General features: G+C 35.5%; 3 protein-coding genes across 7 annotated transcripts; 1 reads left to right on the top strand and 2 right to left on the bottom strand.

Annotated features, from left to right (window-relative positions):
• Positions 1–513: 513 nt before the first annotated feature.
• Positions 514–963, bottom strand: LOC132174073 (replication protein A 70 kDa DNA-binding subunit E-like). Its single transcript, XM_059585781.1, has one exon. The coding sequence runs from the start codon at positions 802–804 to the stop codon at positions 514–516; it is 291 nt and encodes a 96-aa protein (XP_059441764.1). The 5' UTR covers positions 805–963.
• A 2,950-nt stretch (positions 964–3,913) lies between these two features.
• Positions 3,914–9,885, top strand: LOC132173839 (uncharacterized). The gene is made up of 5 exons (XM_059585472.1): positions 3,914–4,341; positions 5,714–5,844; positions 6,958–7,083; positions 7,266–7,393; positions 9,340–9,885. Exons 1-5 carry the CDS (start codon positions 4,128–4,130, stop codon positions 9,650–9,652), a joined length of 912 nt encoding a protein of 303 aa, XP_059441455.1. The 5' UTR covers positions 3,914–4,127; the 3' UTR covers positions 9,653–9,885.
• A 1,376-nt stretch (positions 9,886–11,261) lies between these two features.
• Positions 11,262–22,895, bottom strand: LOC132173837 (protein CYCLOPS-like). 5 transcript variants are annotated; one of them, XM_059585468.1, is made up of 12 exons: positions 22,735–22,895; positions 21,723–22,014; positions 20,255–20,310; positions 18,725–18,865; positions 18,478–18,535; positions 18,342–18,394; positions 17,322–18,013; positions 16,540–16,583; positions 16,371–16,416; positions 14,690–14,738; positions 12,709–12,837; positions 11,262–11,634 (listed from the first exon to the last, which is right to left on the bottom strand). In XM_059585468.1, the coding sequence occupies exons 1-12, from the start codon at positions 22,764–22,766 to the stop codon at positions 11,508–11,510; spliced, it is 1,719 nt and encodes a 572-aa protein (XP_059441451.1). In that variant the 5' UTR covers positions 22,767–22,895; the 3' UTR covers positions 11,262–11,507. The 5 variants fall into 5 exon arrangements, 4 of the variants coding, with proteins under 4 accessions (XP_059441451.1, XP_059441452.1, XP_059441454.1 ...); XM_059585469.1 differs by having other exon boundaries at positions 18,478–18,526; XR_009439351.1 differs by lacking the exon at positions 11,262–11,634 and having other exon boundaries at positions 12,802–12,837; positions 16,330–16,416.
• Positions 22,896–23,740: the final 845 nt, after the last annotated feature.

Below are 23,740 nucleotides of genomic sequence, written 5' to 3'. Positions count from 1 at the left end.
ATATAAAGAACCCTTGCTTGCCTAAATTTCCGTCTCCAACTTACAAGCGATCCAGTCTAGCCATTATGCCTCATAATCATATTGAAGTTTAGCATAAATCAAAAAAGCCACTTATTCTGAACATCAAATTAGATATGTACTACATTTGCTTGGGAGAAAAAAAAAATTATATTTGTAGTAACAACAATGGGTCCTTCCAAATTTTCAAACATCATAAAGGCTACTTCTTTGACAAGTAAATCGATTTAACAAAAGCATCAGAAAGTGATTAGAGAAATTACAAGCTGTCTGTTCAAACATACAAATTCTTTTTCTCGAGAAAAAAATGCTCTGAAATCACCCATCAAGAAAATTCGGACCAATTTTCAAGAATATTCTCTCTCCCTGTCCACATTTCTCACGAGAACCACTATTCCTCCAAACAAGCAAAACTAAACACTGAGATCTTCCACAAAACCCAAGCATTTAAGCCAAATACACGGAAACAAATGAAATAGAAGGAAAAGAAAGGGCTCACATGCGGTTCTGGACGACATTGCAGACGAACTGCGTTAACTGGACGACGGAGCCCTTCTGCAACCTGCCATCCTTGACAAGAGCGTTCATCTGCGTTGCGAGCATTCCCTGCTGATGGTGCGAGCCGTCGGAAAGCACAACCCTAAACCTCTCAGTGTTGCTGTGCTGCTGCGCCTGAGTGCTAACCTGCTTCACGTCGATCACCTGGAGCACCGGCTTCACCTCCTCGGCCTTCAACTCGCCCCGGCACATCATCATCATCGCACCCTCCGTCAGATTGATCGCCATTGGAGAAGACCAATTTCGGCGTTTGAACGAACAGAAAGTGAGGGAAAATTGGAGAGAAAAGAGAGATTTTTGCTAACCCTAGAAATGACGAAGGGCGGGGATTTTGGGAGGGAAAGCGCGATATCTATATTTTTTGGAATTCCGAACGTGTCCCCGTTTCTTTCGGACGTGCGTTTCCTCGGCAGTGACTCATCTCGAACCATCACGGGTCAAGTTTGGTACCGTTTTCTTTTGGGCCACAGAAGACTCCTAAGTGAGTGCTTGAAATGGGGGCCCAAAGATCTTTATATTCACAAACCGGTGGTCTGTTTGGGCCCCCGACGGGTCATAGGCAAAATGCGGATCCGGAATTAATGGTATTATCCGTCCATATAATGTGGTTTACATCCATATACATAACCTGAACATAATGGCAAAGTCAGAATTTTTGTTCACAGGAGAAAACATTGAAATATAGAATCAAAAGAAAATTGATTAAAACTATTATAGAATATAACAAACAAAGTAAATAAACCATTCAACAAATCTAATTATCGTTTAAAATATATAAATATAATTTGTAATTTATTTTTCTTCTTTACCATTACTTTATCCGATGATCTCTATTTTATAAAGTCTCGTCTGAAGAGATAACAATTTAAGTAATATGTAACATCTTTTGAGGTTGTATTCCAACAAATTAGCATGTTCTTTAACTACGTTGGATTAAAACGGAAGCCATCTTTTTTTTCAAATTGTTTCAATAAAAAATTATGGTTAACTGATTGACGATGTTCTTTTTGTAGATATATTATTCGAATTTGTTCTTTATCATTATGGTGATAATTATAATTTGCTATCCTTAAGCAATGGTCCATTGATAGATTTTTTTAACAAAATTAGTAAATTTGAGGGATATTACAAAAATAAATAGATTTTTTTTTAGTTCTTTTTTTTACATGTTCACACAAGAGGGGGATGGGAATTTAAACTAGAGACCTCCGCTTTATAAAACGTGGTTTTTAGTTGATTGAGCTACCTCTTGGAAACGATTTTTTTTTTTTTTTTTTTTTCTAGTTTTATAATTGTTTTGTAAGTGAATTTTTTCAAAAAGTTGTTGTGTATGCTGATATGTGGCTCTATCAGTAAGTTGAAGCATTTAAAATATCTTGATATATTATGAGAATTACAATATCAAAAAGTTGCCCAATTAATCCGGATGTAAATTTTGCAAACACTAAGGCTCTCCAAGCATTGGTCATTCAAAGAATTGCCAATAGACATTAAAAAATTAGTCAACTCCGATCCAAGCATCTTGAGATAGATTAATGCTTTCGTATGACTTATAAGCTACTTGAATTGGAGCAATTGACTAATCTCAAGATGTTATCAATATTTGCGATCCTCTCTCTAGGTATAGCAGTGGGTTAAAAGAATTAAATGGACCAAATAAACTGAGAGGAAAGTTAAAAGATTGAAAATATGAGACATGGGAAAGGTGTTTTTTTTGATAAACTGGCAGCTTTCATTGTATTAAATATCAAATGAACAGAGCATGCATTACACTACTCTGATACAAGAATCATGTTAATACAGTCAGGTGGTTCATGAAACCACGTCATAGTCTCCTCCTTCATCGTGGCCATCCTAGCTAAAGTATGAGCTGCATGGTTGATCTCTTTGCGTACATAGACCATTTTCCAACATGAAATAGCTGCTAATCCAGTACGGATATCATCAACAAGATGGCCTTTACGGCTCCAATCCGGTTCCCTGGAATTCACGGCATCAACAATTATTTTGGCATCACCCTCTAGCTAGACCTGTGTAAGCCCCAGCTCCCTTGCCAACTGTATGGCCATAATGGCAGCCACAACTTCTGCAGCAGTTGGCTCAAGGACCCCTCTTCATGTAACTCTCCTAGTTGCTATGGGAAAGGTGTTGCATCGCAATATAAGGATGGCAAATCTAAAGGATAATCAATGTCTTCATGTTTTGCATTTATGGTGGAGTGATGAAGGAAGTATCAATGTTTTTAACCTTCTTGAAGATTAAGAGCATGTTTGGGAATTGTGATTGTGTTTGTGAAATAGAGTTTTTAAGTGTCTTTTGGCTATTTTTAGATTTTTTGGACCATTTAAAACGCTTTTAATTTTTTTTTTATCAAATTGATACTTTTTTTCTTCAAACAGACTTTTTAAATGTTAAACGCACATTTAGGGTGCGTTTGGGAGTGCGTTTTTTTAAAAATAATCTGCGATTTTAAACCAAATCGCAATTTTGGGGTGTTTGGGATTGCGATTTTAAAAACGTAAATTTTAAAATCGCAAAAAAATCTGTGATTTTCATAAGTTGATTAGAGGGTGCTTATTTGAAAAAGTGCGAATTTAAAACAAAATCACGATTTTTATTAAAAAGATATTTGGCGCAATAGTTACCTTTTTTAGAACGGGAATGAAAAAAATACCAAGAATACCCACCTAAAATATATTAAAACCCTTCTTTTCTCTTTTTTTTTTTTTTTTCTTCATCTTCTCTATCTTGTTCATCCTTATTGGTAATTTGGTTATGAAACCGCAATTATATGCTAATGTTATCCAAACACTCAATTGATAAAAAAAGTACTTTTAAGTATGTTTTACCAAACGCATGTGCGATTTTAAAAAGTAGCGATTTTAAAAACACAATTTTTAAAAACGTAATTTTTAAAATCGCACTTATTGAAATCGCAATCCCAAACGGGCCCTTAGACTCATTAAACACATACCTAAACATGCCCTAAATGTCATTGAAAAGCTTTCAACTACATCCAAATCTAAAACAACTTCAATTAAGATACTATTGGGTTTCAGCGTTTTGGGGTCGGCTTTTATCACTTATAAATTATATGGTTGGGATGAGCAGATCAAGTCTATCTTTTCGCATTTTTATTTCATGTCAATGGAAAGTTACTTAAAATGCATTACATTGAATCGATGTAAAATAAATATAATAAATGTGTGCGAAGGGAATTATAAATTTTCGAACAATTATCAAATTAAGTCAAATTTGATTGCTTAAAAAAAAGAAGAAGTCAAATTTGACTTAAGAAGGCTTGATTTACCTTTCAACTCCCACTCGGTGCCCACTTCCCACTCAAAAATATCTTCATGACTTCACCTCTTTTAATAGTTATTACCCACGCGGCGACGAACCAAAGAATCCCGCAAAAATCCCTTGCCCATCTGGTCATGGAAACTCCGATCACCGGATGAATGGTCCGGTGACCGGAACGTTGAGCCAAAAAGCCCCATACATCCATTAAAATTACGTAAATAGCCTACCAGAATTCCTTCCTGGGTTGAATGGATCCCCAGGAGGCCTCTCCCATGAAGACCGAGAGAAGCCAAAAGAAGGGCCTCCCCTTTGTATTGTTGCGATGCAGTCTGGCCCTTCTCTTCCCTATCATTATCTTCTTTTCCATGTCGTTTCTGGTTGGCTTTGTAGCTGTTTTCGCCGCGAATTCACAAATTAGCAGCCCAATTTCCGTGCCCTCTCAATGCAAGATAGTCTCCAGCAGTGAGTCTTCTAAAAATGTACTCTTTTTTTTCTTTTTTTTCTTTTTTTTTTTTCCCGGTTTTGGTGCTTTGAATGCTTAGAAAATGTAATTTTGTGCCTGATTTGAATTACATCTGGTTTGATCGGATGTAATTATATGAACCATTTAATTTCCCTTAATTTTCTCGCGAACCAAACATAGGTTTAGCTGGTAGTGCTGAACAGCTGAAGGCCCATATGTGAAAATATTACTTTTAATAGTGTGCTGAATTATGAGAACTATTAAACTATGTTTTTGACAATGTCAGCAAAAGTTGAAACATCGGTGAACTTGTCAGATAATGAGAAATAGGGAAAGAGTTCAGTTACATGTTTTTGAAACAAAGCATGATACAGTTGCACTGCTGTTACAGTGATATAAAGTTCTGTCGTGGTCTTGTTGAACCCTTTTTTGATGACTGAGAGGAGGTTCTCCACCATATATCATACTATGTTAAGTTGGGTTTTTGGGAAGGTTAACACGAGCCGTCTATTTGGAGTTAGCTATGGAAACTATGTCAAATTGTTAATCTCGAAAAACAACTATAGTTGTAGGACGTTTGTTGTTCTTTGTTGTGGTTTCTTATGCAATTCTGAAAGTTTCAGTAGACTTTTGATGTGGTGGTCATGTGCTGTCTTATGAAGTTAAGTGTAGCAGATGAACTTTATGTCTTTTGTATGTTTCCTGTTATTGTTTTTTATTCTCTTTAAACCATTCTTGTGTTTGTGACTACCTCATTCTTTCTTCTTGATGATTGATGCACTTGCTCCATTTTCTCAAACCGCTTATGCTTTGCAACTAATTTTTTTGGACATTTCACATGTCATGGCTTACCTTAAACTGATTTTTCAGCATGTAGATCTAAGATGAGACCTTAAGGATTGAACATGGGAACTGTGATACTTCACATTTGAACTTTTTGATCTATACAGCACTACTTTTTGATTCCATTGTCTCCACCCTGTAGATCTAAGATTAGATCTTAGGAATGGACGTGGAAAGTTCTGTGACACTATACATATGAACGTTTTGATATTTGCAGCACTAATTTTGATTAATGAGAGATCATTGATTTTTCACCTTGTTGAAGAGGATCAAAGATAATATTGAGAAACAGAATTTCAGTTAATGCATTTAAATTTACCATAATCATTCTGTTATGAAAATATGAACTCTGATTAGGTAAACACATGCGATATAGTTTATGTTCATTTTGTTTCATTTTTATTGTTTTGAGAATGTCATTACTTGTTACACTTTTGCTCTGTGTAAGTTTCATTTGATCAAGTACTTCATCTCATTTCAAAATTCAAAGCATCATGTGAGCTGTAATAAAGTATAATCTGCTTGAAGGTGTGGATCTTAGGTCCGCTAAGGTCTGTGAACTTGGACTGTTCAATTATAAAGCCAAGCATGTGTTTTACCCCCTTGAGAGAAGTAAGTTTCGGTGCCGTTATGACTACTATTGGGCTTCAATATTCAAGGTAATAGTAATGCATCCCCAAAGTGCCTTTTTTCTGTAATATTCTTCTTTTTAAGCATCATTTTACCAAGTAGGCACTGAAAGTAGCAACTATGAATTCATGTTCATAGTATTACGATTTACTTGAACTGGTTCTATATTCTATGTCTTGGACATTTTAGCTGAGTACCAATAGTGAGGCATTCTTAAAAGCCAACATATTTTTCTGAAGTAATGGCTCTCGAGTTGTTTTCACCTAGCAGATTCCCATTATTGTGTATTGAATTGAAAAAAATCTATACTAATGTGTGAGGTTCTCAAATAATCTTAAATTTGGTAAGGGATGGTATAATAGTTTGTCTTTGGCATGATGTATAGTGCAGGAGGTGGCTTTGAAGAAGTTATCTCTCAATATGTTTTTCTTGGCTGAGATTAGGATGTTTCTATTGCCTCATATTTATGTATTTTGGGACAAGGGGGCAAATATTGGAATCTACGCTTCGATGTAGCTTTTCAGTATTGGGAGTTAGAATCAATGGATTCTTTGTTGCAGTTGCTGCATTTTAATTATCCTTTTGGGTTGTGTGAGAATAGATTGTGGAGGCTGACTGCCAATGTGAGGTTTTTTGTATGTCTAATTATGGTTTATTGAGAGGGTCTTTCATTGCTATGTTTCCTTGGAAGAGTATATGGGGTGTTAAAATGCCTGAGAAAGTTGCATTCTCTATTTTGACAACAGCCCAGGGAAAAGTTTTGATAGTTGATTGAGAAAGAGAGGGAAGAATATCCCCTAGACACTACTGGAGGGAGGGGGGCGGGGCGTGGCCCTCCTAAAATTCTTGGAAACAAAAAAAGTGTTAAGACTTTTAGTTCAAAGCCTTAACACTCTAGTGGTTGGCCCTGAAAGAAATCACAAAATATATATATGGTGAATTTTGAGCTCACAAATAATTCTCCAATGTTGTCATTCTTTTTTGTATCACATGCTCTCTTGACTGCTGCATTAAGATTTTTGAGTCCATCTTTATATTGGTACATACATGCACTTGGACTGGACGTATGCATAAATGCATAAGTTTATGAACATAGGTAAACTACATTAGTCTAATGTGAAATTTTCTTTGTAACATTGCAGGTAGAATACAAAGATCATTCTTCTGGTCAGATACAACTTGCTTTTGCAGAAGCTCCAAATGAAGCACTTCCTCTTAATTGTAGGCCTAATTTTGGTGCTGCATGGTTGACCAAAGATAAATTCAAGGTAGTGGTTGCAAAGCTTCTAGTCTGAGTCATGATGTGGTACAGGCTTGAACTTAATATTGATGTGTTACTAGATTTAGCCGGATGTTATATATTTATATATGTTTAAACCATTTTTCTTTTCCTCTTTTCCTTGAAGTACTTAATAATTGGTAAATTTGATGTTGTTACCTTTTCTTTTAGGTGAATAAAACTTATGACTGCTGGTACACATCTGGCATCTCTGAAGTGAGCTTATATCAGTATGGTTTTTCTGGTTGCCATGCAAAAGATCCATCTACTATTGAGATGATTAGGCGTTATTCCTTCCTGTAAGTAGATTCCATCTTCAACTCAATTTTTCCCCCTGGTAAAGTTTTGTTCTGTTCATAGCTAGGTTTGGATGGGGGATTTCTTTAATATTGCTGGTTTTTTTATTTATTATTATTTTTTTTATTTTTCTGGATAGGTCTGAAAATTTTGAACCCTAGTTGAAAAATTTGAACCCTAGTGGCTTCTGCCTCTCCTTTATCTATCTTCATCCTTCATCTTCTTCTTCTTCTTTTTTTTTCCTGTCGTTTTTCTTTCTTCTCCTCCGTAAGCTTCTTTTCTTCTGCCTTTCTCTTTTTTTCTTCATTGGTCATTCCCTTTTTTCCTTTCTCTTTCTTTGTTATATTACTACTTTCTGTCTGTGGCTGTCCAGAAAGTACTAACGTAATTCTGGTATTAAGACCACGTCCTGCAAACTTGGTGAGACCTTTCTTTCCACTCTTCTTGGTTATTTTCTAAACCTTTTCAATTTTCTCTTTTACCCTGTATTGCTTTTGTTAGTTTCTGGGGTTTTACAACTGTTTCCTACTGCTCTGCTACTGTTAAGGTTGTTAGGATGGATTTATAACTCTGTGGTTAATTAGGTTCCTATAGATATATGTTTGCTGCCCGAGTATTTTCTGCATAATAATTGGCTGAAATTGGTTGTTTTATTCTGTTTTTTTGGCTTTAGTGCTGGTTGCATGCTCTGTTGTGGTTGAGTTTTATTTTATTTTTTAACATAAAGTTCTCCAAGCTTTATCTAGAAGCAATTTTGAATCCTAGGCTGCATTATAAACTGATGGTAGATCATATATGTATGTCATTTAACATAGAGAAGTTAGTACCATAGCTCTTGTTATGTGATGATCAGGATTGACATTAGATTAGATCATCGAATTATCAAATTACTTTGGGAAGGGAGTTTGAGATAAAAGATGAAGATTAACCGTACTTTTTTGTTTGCTTGAAGGACTTATGCCTGTAGGTTGTCACTTGCTAGGCTTGATGTAACATATGCAGTAGGAATGATCAGTTTTCTCAACCTGAGGCTGCTTATAGAAGTGATTTTGTACTGAAAATTGATATTAGAGTGGAAGATTTATTGATGCTGACTTGGCTGATGTACCATCTCACAGAATATCTCCCATCCAGGTGTTGTACCCTGGTTGAATGGAATTTAGTTACAGAGTGGGGAAAAATTGTCTACCCTTGCAAGGTCGAGTGTAGGGATTAGGATCTTCTCCGTTTGATTTGAAATGGACTGTGCCCATTTAGAAAGCAGGATCTTGCCACATACGTAGAAAGATTAAATTTAGCCATGTCATTTGCATCGTTAAATATTTTAGAAAACATAGTCATTTTATCTGTTGACAGATGCATCGACACTGGATATAGAGACACTTGGTGAATTTACGGGGATGAGAATCTCCATTGATTGTAGGTGGAAGGTAAAATTCATTGTGGCGAAGTTCTGAAATCTTTCCACCAACAGTTACACCCACAAGCCTCTAGTAACTCCTTGGGTTGCAACACAACACCTCCTTGTTTTTGTAATTGTCATCCTAGTCCATGTTAGAACATTAAGTAAATGGCTAAATTCACCATTTCCTATCAACATAAATTTTTGAGACAATTAGTGATTTAACATGGTATAGAGTAGTATCCTAACCTTGAACGCCAACTAGTTAATTCACATCTCATTTAAATTAAATAATCAATGTGTTGGGCCTCACTTGAGGGAGAATTTGGGTCCACATGTGAGGAAATGTGTTGGGAGATTATTTAGATAATTAAATTCACTATTCCTATCACTTGAAGCTTTTGGGACAATTGATGTTTATAAAACAGTAGAAAAGGATCATGTATGCGTGTTTTTGTGTGTTGTGTCAGTGTGTGTGGGGTTTGGATGCTTCTTCCTCAGCTGTATAATCATAATCATAATCATTTGTGTTTCTTAAAATGTCAGGTCCACAAAATTATTACAATCCTGGTTATCAAGCATGGGAAGAGCCAAGTATTTGAGGTTGGAAGTGTTAGCTGGAGTTGTTGCCGGTTTTTTAACGTCCTTGATCTCCATCAGCTTTATTAGGCTTATACATCATATGAAATCGTGGTTGCCTCACATTTGTGTACCAAGGGTGCTCCCAGATGCTATCAATATAGCTCGATTGAGGCATGCTTGCTTTTTTGTGATGTACTTCTGTATCGTTGGTTGGTTGGCCATCCAGTATGGGAAAAAGCTTGGGCTCCCGGAGATTTTCACAATTCTGAAGTCATAGGCGGCACTTTTTTTTTTCCCGTTCTTTTTTGTGACTCTGAAGAGAGCCGATATCTGCAATATTGGAATTGCAGGGAGGTGAGATGACTGACATTCCTTGCTGCAATGATATACAATTGAGTGATACACAATGTATTGAATCTCATGTAGGATATAATGTATGTAGAGCACAGCAACAACTTCATGTATAGATTTCTTTAAAATAAGAAAGCTGCGATTGCCCTCTTACGAGTATGCATGTCTTTAAGAAAAAAGATCGGTGCATTTGGCTTTAGTGATGCCAATTAGTGACCAAACTAGAGAGGCATCATGCATGCCCTAAACCCTCGTAAAGCTCGAAGGTCTTATGATCGACGATGCCAATTTTTTTTTTTTAATGATAAGATCAAGTGGAAATTACAGAAACAAAACAACAAAGATTACAGAAACCAAAAATATTATAGAACATTTACAGAATACTATACTTCACAACAATTCAAATATGCCCTTTTCACAGCTCTCTGTAATTCTTGAGATGTGGGAAGCAAGTGAAAAAGCTGTCAGGAGAATTGGTTGTAGTGACCCATGCTAGAGTATCGGGATCATCGTGAGTGCATCCGAAGGCACTCTTGAGCTTCCTAGTTTTAGATAAGACAGAACAACCTGTAATGGAGACCACTTCTAGAATTGAAAGATATAGCATCATTGCATCAAGGACAATATATTTCGTGGCATAGATCTGAATCTGCAAAATTCTTTTCGCCAAAAAGGCTCTACAAGTGGAAATAGAGGGAGTAGAGGAGTTTGGGATCTGCCTCTTGAGACCAAAAGTGGTGTTGGGAGCGTGTAGTCCACGCACGCCAGCACGGCGCATAAGGTGCACGTGTGGGAACAAGGACCAACAAAAGGAGGTAGAGGAGGCTTGGTTTACAGAGGCAGGGAGCTTGGGTTTTTGGGATCTTCTACCACTTTGGGTTGAATTCCAAACATTTCATCTTCGATAGGAAGAGAATACTTCTAGATCAAAAGGGCAGACTTTTATTATTGGAGACAACTACTTCAGATGTATATACTATGTACCATGATGCATAAAATATTAACAATGGTGGCATTAATTACATCATCGTATCATCTTTCCCCCCTATTTTTTTATGACGGTGAACCCTCATGTAAGGCCACTTTATTTACCTACTCTTGTTGGACAAACTCTGGACCCGTATAAAGCGTTTCCTCTACACAGATTAAGTGAGACTCTCTGAGCTTATTGCATCTAAGTTGTATACAGTGAGCTTTTTGTAACTTGTGTGTAAACTTTTTGATTAATAGGGGTACTTTCCTCTTGAACAAAAGCATTTGAAAAAATAATTAAAAAGAAAAGACTCGATCTTTAGCTCACACCAAGAGTCGAATGACCCATCCTGCAAGTTGAATGTCATCAACTTCTTTTACTTCAGATTTATCATAGTGCAAGTAACATGGGCTTTTTACCTTTTTCCCCTTCTCCGAATTTATTATAGCTCACTTTTTGATGTGGTAGTGAAAATCATTATTAAATTTTTGAGGGTACAAACCTATTATAAATTGCAATGATAATGCTCCAAAATCTTCCTTTTGCATCTTAGTCATGCTAAGAATTCTGAAGATCTTACTCTTTTACTTGAATATAATACAGTGAGATTACAATCACTTACAGCATAACAGTAAAGAGAATGGCTGTGTTACTCTGTTAAAGCCAACGGAGATTGGTCTTCCCAAGCCCATGCTATCCCAAGTTACAAAATCAGGATCACATTTTTGGAAGGGCATCTTGCCAAAGTTTTGCTGCTTCATAGATAATAGTCTAAAGCTGGCAAGAAATCCATGGTAGCAAAATAGAATTAAAACATCTTGCCACTTTCTGAAACGATCCTCTCTATCTCTTCTAGTAGGCGCTCTTTTTCATCCACCAACTCCTCATTCTGCTTCTGAAGCTCTTCTATCTGTTTGGTTTGCTCTGAATCCTTCCTGAAATTTTAAGGTACAAACACTTTGTTCAAGACTTCAGAGACATTTGGCAAATATTAATAAGATATGCGGAAATTGAGATTGCTTAAATGACTAAAGATGAATAAAGAGATTTATATAGAAAGGACACTACAAGATAAGCAATCCACATAATTAATTGAATTTTTATGTAAGAGGTTAATAAAGGGATTAAAATTTTGGATATGATAACCAAATCCATCCCTTGTGGGTTGAGAAAAATATTCCTATGTTCCCAAAGAACAAAGATAATTCTGCCCGGAATCATGATTATGCACATTATTTTATGGAGGCTGGTACAGAGGATTAAAAGAGAGAAAAGTAAATAGAGTAAAGTAGGTTATGCTGATGAAATTATCAAGAAGAAAATACGAGAAGTAGATTCACCTCAAGGCAGAGATATGACTGTCGATGAGGTGGGGGTGAAATAGAGTGTTGGAATAAGGGCCAGGTCTTAGAGCTTTATATCTCTACAGCTCTATTTCTCTCCCTCATCAACCTCTATTCTCTGCTCTAAGCTTCACATGATATGAAATGTTCCATCACTTCCTCTCAATAGAATGCGTTATAGATAGGCATATTCTGTATAAGTTAAATGTACTACTCATGTATCTCAGGCAGGAGCTATTTTGTTTAAGTGGAACCCTACAGAAACAGCCCAAAGACTTTAATAGACGGTAGAAAAAATTAGAAAAGAGAAGTGTCATTTAAAATGGCTAAGCAGAGCTTCTAAACTTTTAAATTGTCTGTCTGACTTCGTTTACTAGACTTCAAGGTTTTAAACTTTATATGGTCAAAACACGCTGTTTATAGGCACCATTGTCTCTACAAGTTGCTGATTCAACAGATTAACTATTGTTTCGGTGGGACTCCACTTAATATAGGCAAGTACTAAATAATCATTTGTAAGACAACATTTTAATCAGAATAACCAAAGTTTACAGTGAGTAAAGACCAAATTTTCCTGTTCAAAGAGGTCTCTATAGTCTTGGACATTAGATTATAGCCATATGATATCTTGCCTGTAAGAAAATAAAAGTTGATTTTTCTCGATACCTATTCATGAAGGACAAGTTAAGTTTGAGTGATCGAACTTCCTTCTCAAGGTTTTCACAACGCTTCAAGACGGATTGCATATCTGATGGAATTGCGGGTGTCAAATTCCTTTCCTTTGCCTCTGCCATTCTACATGAACAAGAAATTCAATATAAGCCAAAGCTTGCAAATTATAACTTCCTATAGCACTAACAGACGATTTTATCCTTTCATGTTGCCAACACAAGAGAGAGTACTTCTTTGAATTGAATCAAAATATCAGGAAAATATCAAATCTTCTACTTTTTACTAGATATAATTCTACGCATCTTGCTTGCTCAAAATTAGGAAATGCTAATAGAAATGAAGTAGTGATTGTTAAGAAATTCTTATGTTAGAGAATAAGTATTAGATGATAACTCGTAGATGTGTGCAATGTCATTTCATCAACTGCACTGTATATCATCATATGGCATAAAGCTAGATGCAACTTTCTTCATGCAATCAAAAGAAGAAGAAGAAGATTAGAGACCAAAGAAAGACCAGAAATTAAGATTAGGGAGGGTATAACAGCAAGAGATGATGCAGCTTCAAAATGATATAAGATCCTTTTGGGCTGAGCTCCAACAAACAAAAATATCAAAGAATCCTGTAGCATGTTTCTGGACTTTCATGTGTAGCTAATGTTAAAAGTGGCTTTCTGGAGGTGCTCCATGGAACCCAATTCTGATTAACATCAAAACCGTCTAACTTTTCTATTAATAAACAAAAGAATTATGTCAAAAAATATTCCTAACTACCAGCCCCATGTATTGTAAGGATCTGGAACTGAAGCAGATCATGGAAAAGGAAGGGCTTCACTTCCAGAGGTCTGCGATTGATTGTGTCCTTCTTGGAGGAGCATGTACTTCATTTCGACCTTAGAAGGAAGCAAGCGAAGGGATTCACATGTCAGACATAAATCATGCAACTTCAAGGGCCCTTCACTTCTCATGGGAAGAATGGGGTTTAGAAGATGCTTTCTGATAGGTCAAGAGAAGAAAAATCAGGGAAACTTCGACTCGTTTGACATATTGTAATTGAAGTGTTTTAAAAACTGAAAATAAGTGTTTGGATATAGCTGAAAACCCATTGTTTTCCTTGTGAAAAAGAAAAAAAATCTGTAAATCCCTTACAAACTTACAATTATCTTTAAATAAAAAAATTATAAAAAAGTGAAAATTAAAATAATGAAACATAAAAAGAAGACGTTGGACATTAGCCTTCACGAGAGGTCGATCACCACCACTCCACCGGAGGGGGTGGAGACGCGCCCCTCTAATGTTCACTCCTACAAAGGTGGAGTGGAGACCCACCCCCTCCGTTCCCCTTGCAAAGGTAAGAGGGGTGGGTCTTCCCACCCCTCAAGGATAGACTCCAGGGGAGGAAGACCCACCCATCATACAGCCCCCCTCCTTGTGAAGGGGTGACAGCTGTCAACCTGTGGAGACCACCTCCATTTATTATTGTGCATCACTGACAGAAAAAAAAAATTGATTATTTATTCCAATTTTAATGTCTACAAATGACTGAACCATGAAAATTGCAGCACAGAGATTGCCAGAGTTACAAATAAGCCTAAAATGACAAGTCAAAAAAACAATTTCCAGTAGGGAAACCTGAAAGGTATGTTCAAGACCACAGAATTTTCATCAATTATATGAGTAAACATGTGCATACACTTTCTTCCATGCTAAACGTTAATCATCAAAAGTAAATGAAAGAAACACTAACGCTTCAGACTTGTAAATAAAATGAATTAAGGCTGGGTTTTCTACATGTATGCGTGATTTTGGCATGTGTCTTACTAATTTCAAGTATGCTTAATGGATAAAACACATAATGGGTATTGAAGCTCTCACTCCACCGATAAAAAAAAAAGATTATGGAATTTTGAAATAATATATATAGTCAAAAAGAAAGAGGACACTCTTCTCTAAATTGTAAAGCTAATTTTACGTACTTTCGTGACCGCTCCACCCTACGCTTTTTTGTGGAATCCTCCTTGTCCACTGCACAATTTAGTTCGTTAGAGATGACATGACTGCATAAATGTTGCATCTGTTAAATGAAAAATCTCTATATGGTGGAAATATCAAAATATGCATACCGATGAAAAGACAAGGTTCGACATTTGCAAATAAATGGATGTTACACACGCACACATACACACTCAGGTAAACATATAAATGTCTCAGTTCAATTTTTCAGAAAACATGTTAAATATGTCAAGCATGGTTTCTAATTTTCCCAAAAGAATACACACTAGCATTTCTGTTGCTTGCGTAGCAGTTCACAAAGAAAAGAAAGTTAAATGTGACATGTGTCACTGAATAAAAACAACCATTGTGTTTGGACCAGACAGAGTAGCAATCACATAAATTTTCTTGCATCCATAGTCTTCTTCAACATACATGCATTCAATTTATTTTTATCCTTCTATAAATATTCTTTCAATTTTTTTATTTTTTTTTATTTTTTTGTAAGATAAGATCATATTAACAGCAAACAGAGATACAAACTGAGAGCGAGCACGATGCCCTTAGTACTACAAACAAAAATACAAAACTACAAAACTCAACAACTAAAGACCACCACAAACAACAAAGGACTCCAAATGAAGAACACCAAAAGCAGCAGGAATCCAGAGGTAGTAGAGGCAGCTGACAAGAGTGAGTGGAAATAAGTGAGAGGGCCCGGTCCAATAAAAATCTTGACCAAAAAATCAAGATCAAAGGCTGCTGTAGAAACCAGCAGTTGCAAGCACTTCCGGCAAGGATGCTGCAGAGTTAGACTCGTGCATCATAGAGATACCGACAGCAGTCGAATGGAGGAGGTCCGCAGCTGAAAAGCTTGGGGAAGAAGAGGCTGCTCTGAAACAAGCTGAACTTGGATAATTTGAAAAGAGGCTGGGAGGAGGAGAATGAGAGGAGGAGGAGCAAAAGAAAAAAGAGGAGGAAGGCAGGGGTTCACCAGAGGATCTGGGAAAGCATTACAGGGAGGCAGAGAGGCACTGCATGATAGAATATGGAGAGGCTCGCCAGAGGGAGTGGAGAAAAAGTTAAATTACTTTTAGTATACACGGACTCAATGCAATATATTCAATATAGTTGGCAACAACTCGTGTGAAGAACAAAATGTCTTCAACTATGAAGGGAAGCAGACAAAATTGGTTTCCATTTCCAAGCAAAAATTCAGGGTTTAGGTCAACAACAAACAAATCAAGTTCTGACCAATTGCACCATCCAATTTAAATTGCATCATTTGGATTTCATAAGCCCCCAGTACTTTCTTTCTCTTTTCTCTTTTTTGATTGGTAAGTTACAGCAAGCATAGAGAGGGTCATGAAGCCATGACCACCCACTCCACCCCATTTTCCACCATGGAATTGGGTTTAGTTAATCATTTTGTGTATACATACAGGACTATGATCACTTAAAACTACAGCACACTAAATTTTATGCTTCCCATTTTTAAATTCATCCATCCAAATCACCTCAGCACATTTAGCAGCGCAAGAAAACATAATTTAGAAGTATGCTTTAAAGAATAAAACTTTTATGTCCTTGTCAAATTAACTCAGTGAAGCATATAACAGAATACCTAGTGTTCATGCTTGTGAAGTTTTAACCATCATTGATTACCTGAAACCGCTGATGTCACAGATCCATATCGGACTAGACTTCCCCTCTGTTCAAGATTCCCAGAAAAAAAAAAAAAAAAAAATAATAATAATAATAATAATAATTAATTGTGTAAGACATTTCCCCATACTTTTTGAGCAAATTACTCACTATCCAAGAGGAAGTATACCTTTCGATCTTCTTTCAAAGTGTCAATTATCCGCTCTCTGATTTCTGCAGTTCCACAAGAACACACACTTGAAATATCTGAATTTATAGTTCTTCTCATGAAAAAAAAAAAAGAAGAAGAATATTATGTGGTGTATTTGGATGTCACGTAATATAAATCTTCGTCATTGGTAATGCCTGAATAAGGAGAAGACACTTTCATTCAAATTGACTGATTCAACTTTATGGGGCGTCCCAATGCACCCTACAAAAAATATGTTTTGTGCATAAAACAGTTGAAAATAATGTCGAGAAGTGCATCAGCAATTCCTAATTAGAGGTGTATTAGCTTCATGTGTTTATAATTTGATTTAGATGTATAAAAAAAATTCAGGTGAATGGAACAAAAATGCCAGTAGTCACATGGCCCAAAAAAAAAAGTGAAGTGCCTGATGCACCATAGAACAAGTGACAGTAGTCACAAGGCCAAAAAAAAAAGTGAAGTGCCCGATCCCATTATACTCTAATGATTTCTACAGCTGACGACATTGATGGTATGTATACGTGATTGAACTAAGGCATTCCATCATTAGAATGAAAGACAAGTAGTTATCTGTCAGTAAAACTCACAAGAGCAACTAAAAGCTCCAAAAAACTAACATTATGAAGAGAAAAAAAAAAATTGTATTAAAACCCAATGCTCGTAAAATAAAGAGCAAAGAGTCAAGAAGGCTATGAAGGAGAAGAATGATGACAGAATGAAGATCATTGTTTAAATCAACTAATGCATATTGGACTCTATACCTTTGGCCCTAGTGCCATTTTCTGGACTCCTATTTCCAACTTGTTTCCTTGAGCTCTCACAAATGCTTAGAGTTTGACTTGAATTGCAGGGACCATCACATGCATCAAACCCTGATGAAACTACTGGTGCAGCAGCAGAAGATTCACTTTGGGAAGGTTCTTGAGAAGCTCTGCTCAGCTGGCCTGGGTATGTGGGATTTACAAAACCTTCCAAGTCAAGATCTATGGATTCTTCAACTGTCTGTAAAATCCCAGGATCATTAACTTGGAGATGGGATACTTCTTGAAAAGTTCTTGGCATTTCATGTAAATGATTATTTTGCCCTTGATCAAAGCTACAGTTGACTACAAAGTCATGACCATGAAAAATCCCATTAGAGCCACCCACAACAGCTTCTTTTTCAATCTGGTTGCTAAGCTTCTTGCGTTCTAATGTACCCTTCAGCATGCTCACAACAGAAGAAACTTTATCTATATCAGCCATTTGTGGAGTATTGAGAGTAGATGAGGATGAATTTGAAGGAGACATGAATGCACCCCATTGGCTTGGAATCTTAGACATAGAAAGGTCATTGAAACAATTAGAATTCACAAATTCTTGTTTCATTGTATTGACGCCATTCTCAGAAGCATTTTGCATAACCTCCATATCTAGTGTTGTTTGAGCGCTCTGCATAGCAGTGTACCTTCTTCTGCAAAACAAAAAAAGCATATATTCAAGTTTCATCGTTACAATTAAATAATTTGAAATCCACATTATCACATGCACAAGTGTCGGTATGCATGTGTTAGTGATTTCAGAAGCAAGTTTCTGTAGCATGTAGTTAGCAATTTGAGAGAAGGGGATAAATAGATGAAAAAAAATACATTGAACAATCCATTGTTTGGTCACTCAAGGGTCCAACCATATGTAAGATAAGACTGTCTCTAGAGCTTAATTCTTATTAGTAAAATAAAGCATCATATATTAAAATTTTCATAAATATGATTTGACTGGTGTATATACTACAATATCAATACCGCAACTCAGAGGATCGGCTTCTTGTCATGGGTTGAGAACTATGAAACCAAGCCTGCATAAATAGTGAGATATCAGAAAACTATGAAGCTTTATTACACTGAAATTTCGAAAAAAAAAAAAAAAAAAAAAATTAACCTTGGCCAAATATAAATCTGTAGTCTGCAATCCCTTTTCAACAGAATTCCTGACAAAACTGAAACAAATTATATCACAGACCATAATAATCACTCTCTTGACAAGAATTCTTAATTTTGTCCAATAAAATTACTTAATTTAATCCCAGAAATAATCATGGTTCCGCTCAATGATGTAATCACTCTGGGGAACATGTAAGATGACAAAATGGACATGTGTATTCATATCAGAGGGAAGCATTAAACACCTGATTGATTGTTGATGGAGATCTCCAAAGATATTATCAGCCACAGAATTATTTTGTGGATGTAAATTTTCATTGCTTCTCCTCTTTTGTAGCATACCCACATGTTGCTGACTAGACAAACTGGCAAGTTCAGTGGATAACCTGAAATGTAAGAGTAGTTATGTGCCAATAATAAGTACACTAAGTACTTTAAATGATGAACTTAGCAATGAAAAAAATATGATCACATACTCAAAGCAGAGATGATGTATGGAAGTTGTAAAAATAAATGAATGAATGAATTTAATTAATAAAGTGATACTTTATGGCAGCATGTACGATGCATAAAACAACTAGATGAGACTAATCAATATCTTACCATTTTGGTGACTTCTTTATGGCTTCAAATGTTACAGATCCATTATGATTACATTGATCGTTAATTTAGGACATGAGTCTAACTTGTTCCCTTTGTGATATGTTACTATGTAAAAACCTAGGGTTCACCTGTTTTCGTTTGGTGTCTAGGTCTATTGATCAGAAATCATAAAAATTATGAAGTTGGAAGTAGCGCCAATGTAGGCATCAGTTAAGGTAGTGAGGAGAGACTTTAAGGAATATAGTCTATCAGAAATTATGACTCCATATAACTAAACCACCAATAGAAAATAGTCGAGAAAAAAGCTTTGACGAGTTGAAAAAGGTCCAAGCGGAATTAACTTAATTTTAACTGCCTAGAGAGAACTTGCTAATTATATATCATGAATATATGAAGCGTAAATTCAAGTAGATCTAAAGTAAAGATTAGTTAACATTTATTTCCCAAAATCACCACCTTCATTAGTATTTAGGTTGAGTAGAAGGACAAAACCTTGTTCAAAACAAAATTTAAATATCATTAAACCAACTGTAGTGCACCCTCACCAATCGTTCTCATGTCCAAACACATTCTTAGAAGCATCCTTTATTTTGAAGGATGCTTCATAGTCTCTTGTCTGATATATACTCAGTCACATAAAGTTTGATCATAACAGAATGTGAGTTAATCACATTTAGCTTTAAGGACTAGGAAGCTTGAATTATGCTTTTTCCACCATTTGAACCTACTGATGCTCCACTGCAGATTAAATAATGGTCATCATGAAAGATGAAACAGAAGCATAGATTACAGCTACATGCAATTGAGGGAAAATAAGTTATTGGGTTGTTGCTGACCTTCCGCTAGATAATTATATGGTGAAACAGTTATAAAAACCAGAAGGTAAGTGGTCTAATCATGTATCAACGGGGAAAGGTAGCTTCCAAATGTAAAAAAATTATATTCCTTTTGTCCAAGTTCTGAACAGATTTTTGTGGTTGTTAACACTGTTGTTTTATAATTATCATGCATGTAAAATATACACTGTTGTTTCCCTGCGTTATCATCTGATAAAGATTCAGCCGAAATAGTCAAAAACAAGATCCACAGGAATTCCTTTAGTAAGGTTGCCAAAGTCCATATTTCATAAAAGATGCACTTAGTCCAAGACTTTTCTAAGATAACCTACTCACCTCCTTGATACTTGTCGAGTACGCTGTACTATGCTTGGTGAGTTGTTGGAATTGTTCTGGAAATAATAATATATCAATTGAAGAAAAAAGTAAAGAGGAAAGAAAGAAAGAAAGAAAGAAAAATGCCACATTCAACCACAAAACGACGAGCATAAAATCTGGAGGTAGACTACTCTTTATCATTTGCAACTAAGCTAAATGAAGTCTATATTCAGTAATCCAATTTTATGATATTCATTCATTGTTTTCAAATCAAGTGCCACCAGATTGATTTTCTTTCACTATGGCCTGACAAAATCTTTTAAGTTTCTATAAGCCTACAATGATGAGATCAATCTATCTCCTTTTGCTTGGTCCCATCTTCCTTGAAACATCTACAACTTTCCATGGTTTTCAAAATCTAAACTTAAAGATAAAGATAAACGCTCAGTAAGTAAATGTATCTGGCAATTCCAAAGGTTTGATTAACTTTTGGTTAAATCCTATTAAAAGATTAAAAATGCATATCACCATTTAGAGCTCCAGAGTCAACATTTTCCAAGTCTAGAAAAAAGAAGGTAGATGACAGTTTTCCCATGTATGAAACTAGAAAAAGCTTTTAATTTCAAATGGATTAGCAACTGGCAAATGATCTTCATGTTTCACTTTCAAGGCAGGGCCATTCTCACGGCAAAAATTTCACGCTTATAAGGCTACATGACAATCAGCAATGCTGCATAACCATGCATGAAATCAATATTGTATGGAGATGAAAGACTAAGTTGCTAGTAGTTTTATTTATAGGATTCACTTAACAGCATAAAAGAAGAACAATGTTCAGAATATTGAGAAAATGCAAAATGATAAAAAAAAATAGTAATGAAGCAAGTGACGAGGATGACATTATTTACAAAGGAATAGATTGAACTTCTCTGTACCTCAAACTTGCTTCAACAAAAACATTGTTTGACAATCCTTTTATGAATGTAGGAGCTTCATAAAAGATAATGTTCGTTTCAGAAGGGCTAATTTGTTTTAAGTAAATTACTAGGAAAATCATTATTATATCTGATTTGAGACAATAGCACCTAGCAAAGCTCATATTCACTAAGAAACTAAGAGTATTATGATAAATTAAGTATCTGCATATTTGATATTCAAATCTGCCATAAGGCTGTAATTTTCTATACTAGTTTTCCATCCAAGAATCAAATGCAGTCAGACTAAATTGTAGGGAATAGCTTTTCTCTCTCTCTCTCTCTCTCTCTCTCTCTCTATATATATATATATATATATATATATATATATATATTCTCTCACAAGAGCTATAAATATATGTAGCTGAAGAAAGATAATTATGGTTGCAAGACTCAACAAAGAGATCATAGTGAATGATCCAACTGGTTTCTTTGGCACTTGATTCTATAATGTACCCAAATTTGTAGTCAAGGAACAAAGCCAATGAATAAGGATAATAAAGCCCCCTTGCCTCTCCATTTGTGAGCCAACTTCTGAAAAGCTCCTCACTATCTGCATGTCGAAAGCTGTGAGAAAGGTTCTTAAAACCCAACATCTCCATGCTTGGCGCTGGCATCCCGTTTGAAGTCTCCATGAAATATTTCAAGAACATCTCCTCACTGGAGTTCCTATACAAGTCTTCCATCTCCAGAAAACTCTTTTCCCCTTCAGTCCTTGGAACTGTCTGAACCTGATTCAAATTCCTCTGACTACCTTCCGGTTTCACAAAAGAATCATCCGTGAAGCTTCCCGTGTTTCCATTCCTGACCATATTACCTTTTTCTCAAACAAGAAACTAAGATCTCCCCCAAAAGAGGACTAATCAATATTTACACCAGAAAGTGGACTCTACCCTTACCACCCCAACAAATAATTGAATTTTGTAAACTGAAACAATCATGAAAAACTTGAGCTATAGCGATTGGCTTTAGAACCAAAACTCGCAAACTCAAACTATGAGGAAACGTTTGCACCAACAGTTTGCACCTGAAACACCACAAAACTTTGCACCTAAGGAGAACAATGGGCCAGGCTTCAGCTCAAAATCAACCAAAAAAATGACCCTTTATGAGTATTTGTTGACAGTTGTACCTTGATTCAGTCCAGGCCACTCTTATGACTAACTGAGCACAAACAAATTCAACTTCAAACTGACAAGAATATGTTAGACAGAAAGCCCTATGTACTAAGATTATACAAGAGAATAGCTTTTTTTTTTCCATTTGAACAATTCCACATACATACGGTGGGCATAATAGTAATGTATTCAAGCGGCGGCATCTAAGAATGGTGGATTCTCTTAAGATTCCACAAGGTCATAGTTTGTCTTATTCTTGATTTTTAGACGTAAATTTGCGGGGGTAATTATAATCTTCAATCGTTGAAAAATAATGGGAAATGACCCATCAAAACCATGTGGAAATGTTCAATTCACACGGAATAACTTGCGAAAGAACAATTGAGAAAAAAAATTGCGGCTTTACCTGAGGTAGAGCATTAGGATGATGGAAGCCATGAAAAGGACTTGTTTTTGGGATTTAAATATTCTAGCCGTTGAGATGGCGCTTTCTTAGACCGGGGGGCTTGTGTCTATGAACATCATCATGTATGTATACATCATGGATGGGTATATATGTCATCAAGTGGGAATGATTATAGGGGACGAAATTGTGTATGGTAAGAAACTAGTATATATGGTCCATTAGGGTCCATCACACTACACAATTTAATAAGATTAATATTAAAAATTACATTTTTATTTTATAATTATTATGTCATGCTGATATATTAGTTTCAACAAATCTTCTGATAACTCTTTGTTAAAAAAAATAAAAATAAAAATAAAAATTTAAAGATTAGTTGAGACTGTCATGTTAGCATTGTGAGAATAAATATGAATAAACCCATTTAATTATAATAATAATAATTTATAATAATGATAATAATTTATAAAAATTTAGACTTATTTAAAATCGTATAATCTCGATTCATATAAACTTGTGTAATTTAATTTTTATAATTATGTTTTTACTTTTTAGATGAGAATATTTTAAGTATTTACAGCGATGAGAAAGAATCTAGTTCATAATGTAATGCTTGAATAATTGTGATAACGAATCTTTACATGCATATCTATGTGTATGTGACGTGTGTGTTTTTATATGCCTTCGCGGATGAAACTACTTTGAGGCATGGGGAGAAGTTTTTTCATTTTTGTTTGAATTGTAATTAACTCTTTGTAGTATCAAAATGAATTCAAACGTTCTTGAGGTATGCCAAAACAAAAGACAGTTTACTTTTCATAGTCAAGTTTTGTGCACTAGCTTAATAGATACTGTTAGTGACACTGATTTAAATAGGATACATGACACAATTTTATTGGCTCTGACGCATTACACTATCAAAATATGTTAAGTTAGTTAACTGAATTTGATTATAAAGAGTAAATTATTTATTTATTATTACATACTTCAGAGATCTTTGAATTCA

This window comes from Corylus avellana, chromosome ca3 (assembly GCF_901000735.1).
Source record: "Corylus avellana chromosome ca3, CavTom2PMs-1.0".
Taxonomy (NCBI): domain Eukaryota; kingdom Viridiplantae; phylum Streptophyta; class Magnoliopsida; order Fagales; family Betulaceae; genus Corylus; species Corylus avellana.
This window is presented reverse-complemented; position numbering and strand designations above follow the sequence as displayed.